The 2,589-nt window shown below is 47.4% G+C and overlaps 1 protein-coding gene across 1 annotated transcript; it reads right to left on the bottom strand.

Moving 5' to 3' along the window:
* Positions 1-778: 778 nt before the first annotated feature.
* LOC139386786 (uncharacterized protein in mobD 3'region-like) lies at positions 779-1,398 on the bottom strand. Its single transcript, XM_071132594.1, has 2 exons — positions 1,380-1,398; positions 779-1,161 (listed from the first exon to the last, which is right to left on the bottom strand). Exons 1-2 carry the CDS (start codon positions 1,396-1,398, stop codon positions 779-781), a joined length of 402 nt encoding a protein of 133 aa, XP_070988695.1.
* Positions 1,399-2,589: the final 1,191 nt, after the last annotated feature.

Genomic DNA, 2,589 nt, shown 5'->3' with positions numbered 1-2,589 from the left:
TTCTCTATATAGTGCACTACATTTGACCACGGCCCATAGGGAAGAGAGTGCCGTCTGGGATTCAACTATCCTCTCTCATTGTTGTTCTCCCTGTAGCATGCCAGTCTCATCCTGTTGCCATGGAGCCTTTCTGACTTGTTTAACTGTAATTACATAGAGGTAAGTCCCTGGCAGAGATGTGATGGCTGGCTGGGGAATAGGCTGCCTAACACACACACACACACACACACACACACACACACACACACACACACACACACACACTCACACTCACACTCACACACACTCACACACACACAAACAGCTGTGCTCCTTAACACACCCTTCCTCTCACCCCTCCTCTCCTCTCCTTAACAAAGACACACCCCTCCTCTCACCCCTCCTCTCCTCTCCTTAACAAAGACACACCCCTTCTCTCACCCCTCCTCTCCTTAACAAAGACACACCCCTCCTCTCACCCCTCCTCTCCTCTCCTTAACAAAGACACACCCCTTCTCTCACCCCTCCTCTCCTTAACAAAGACACACCCCTTCTCTCACCCCTCCTCTCCTTAACAAAGACACACCCCTTCTCTCACCCCTCCTCTCCTTAACAAAGACACACCCCTTCTCTCACCCCTCCTCTCCTTAACAAAAACACACACCCCTTCTCTCACCCCTCCTCTCCTTAACAAAGACACACCCCTCATGTTCCTTCCCATAAGGCTCTGGTCAAAAGTAGTGAACTATATAGGGACTATATTACCATTTGGGACGCAACCAGAGAGTGGGTGGACAGGTCAGTTTTCACCTAAAGTGAGGTTGAAGTCAGTGAGATCGAAGTCAATGAGGTTGAAGTCAATGAGGTCGAAGTCAGTGAGGTCGAAGTCAGTGAGGTCGAAGTAAATGAGATCGAAGGCAAGGAGGTCGAAGTCAGTGAGGTCGAAGTCAGTGAGGTCGAAGTCAGTGAGGTCGAAGTCAGCGAGGTCGAAGTCAGCGAGGTTGAAGTCAGCGAGGTTGAAGTCAGCGAGGTTGAAGTCAGCGAGGTTGAAGTCAGCGAGGTTGAAGTCAGTGAGGTTGAAGTCAGTGAGGTTGAAGTCAGTGAGGTTGAAGTCAGTGAGGTTGAAGTCAACGAGGTCGAAGTCAACGAGGAAATTGGGAATGTTGGACGTCGTACAAAAAACTGTTAAAGGGATTTATAAAGACTCCAAGTCACTGCTTTGACATGTGACCCCCGTAAAGTCATGAAAAGAGAACAAGGTTTAAAAATAGAGCTACATTTCCAGATTAAATGGCTGTTTTCTCCTGAGTCTTTCTCATCTTCTCCCTTTAGAGGACTCTCAGAGACTCATGTCAGTCAGTATCCTGATATTCCTCCTCTCATTTCTCATTAAAACATACCTTTTATATGATCTGGCATCCATACTCACTCACTCACTCACTCACTCACTCACTCACTCCAGCCAAATTTAATAACACCATGATGATGATGATGAACAGCCTGTCAGATAGAGACCGACATACGTTTTTAACTAAAAGGCTATACAGCAGACTCTTATGTATCCGATGTATGTGACAATAAAACATTTTTATTGCTGTCTGGTTATGTGGGACAGTATTCCCCAGCTGTCTGGTTATGTGGGACAGTATACAGTATTCCCCTGCTGTCTGGTTATGTGGGACAGTATACAGTATTCCCCTGCTGTCTGGTTATGTGGGACAGTATACAGTATTCCCCAGCTGTCTGGTTATGTGGGACAGTATACAGTATTCCCCTGCTGTCTGGTTATGTGGGACAGTATACAGTATTCCCCTGCTGTCTGGTTATGTGGGACAGTACACAGTATTCCCCTGCTGTCTGGTTATGTGGGACAGTATTCCCCAGCTGTCTGGTTATGTGGGACAGTATTCCCCAGCTGTCTGGTTATGTGGGACAGTATACAGTATTCCCCTGCTGTCTGGTTATGTGGGACAGTATACAGTATTCCCCTGCTGTCTGGTTATGTGGGACAGTATACAGTATTCCCCAGCTGTCTGGTTATGTGGGACAGTATACAGTATTCCCCAGCTGTCTGGTTATGTGGGACAGTATACAGTATTCCCCTGCTGTCTGGTTATGTGGGACAGTATACAGTATTCCCCTGCTGTCTGGTTATGTGGGACAGTACACAGTATTCCCCTGCTGTCTGGTTATGTGGGACAGTATTCCCCTGCTGTCTGGTTATGTGGGACAGTATACAGTATTCCCCTGCTGTCTGGTTATGTGGGACAGTATACAGTATTCCCCTGCTGTCTGGTTATGTGGGACAGTATACAGTATTCCCCTGCTGTCTGGTTATGTGGGACAGTATACAGTATTCCCCAGCTGTCTGGTTATGTGGGACAGTATACAGTATTCCCCTGCTGTCTGGTTATGTGGGACAGTATACAGTATTCCCCTGCTGTCTGGTTATGTGGGACAGTATACAGTATTCCCCTGCTGTCTGGTTATGTTGGACAGTACACAGTATTCCCCTGCTATCTGGTTATGTGGGACAGTATTCCCCTGCTGTCTGGTTATGTGGGACAGTATTCCCCTGCTGTCTGGTTATGTGGGACAGTATTCCCCTGC

Source organism: Oncorhynchus clarkii, chromosome 28 (assembly GCF_045791955.1).
Source record: "Oncorhynchus clarkii lewisi isolate Uvic-CL-2024 chromosome 28, UVic_Ocla_1.0, whole genome shotgun sequence".
In the NCBI taxonomy this organism is placed as follows: Eukaryota; Metazoa; Chordata; class Actinopteri; order Salmoniformes; family Salmonidae; genus Oncorhynchus; species Oncorhynchus clarkii.
Note: the sequence above shows the minus strand (reverse complement) of the source record. Positions and strands in the feature narration are given on the sequence as shown.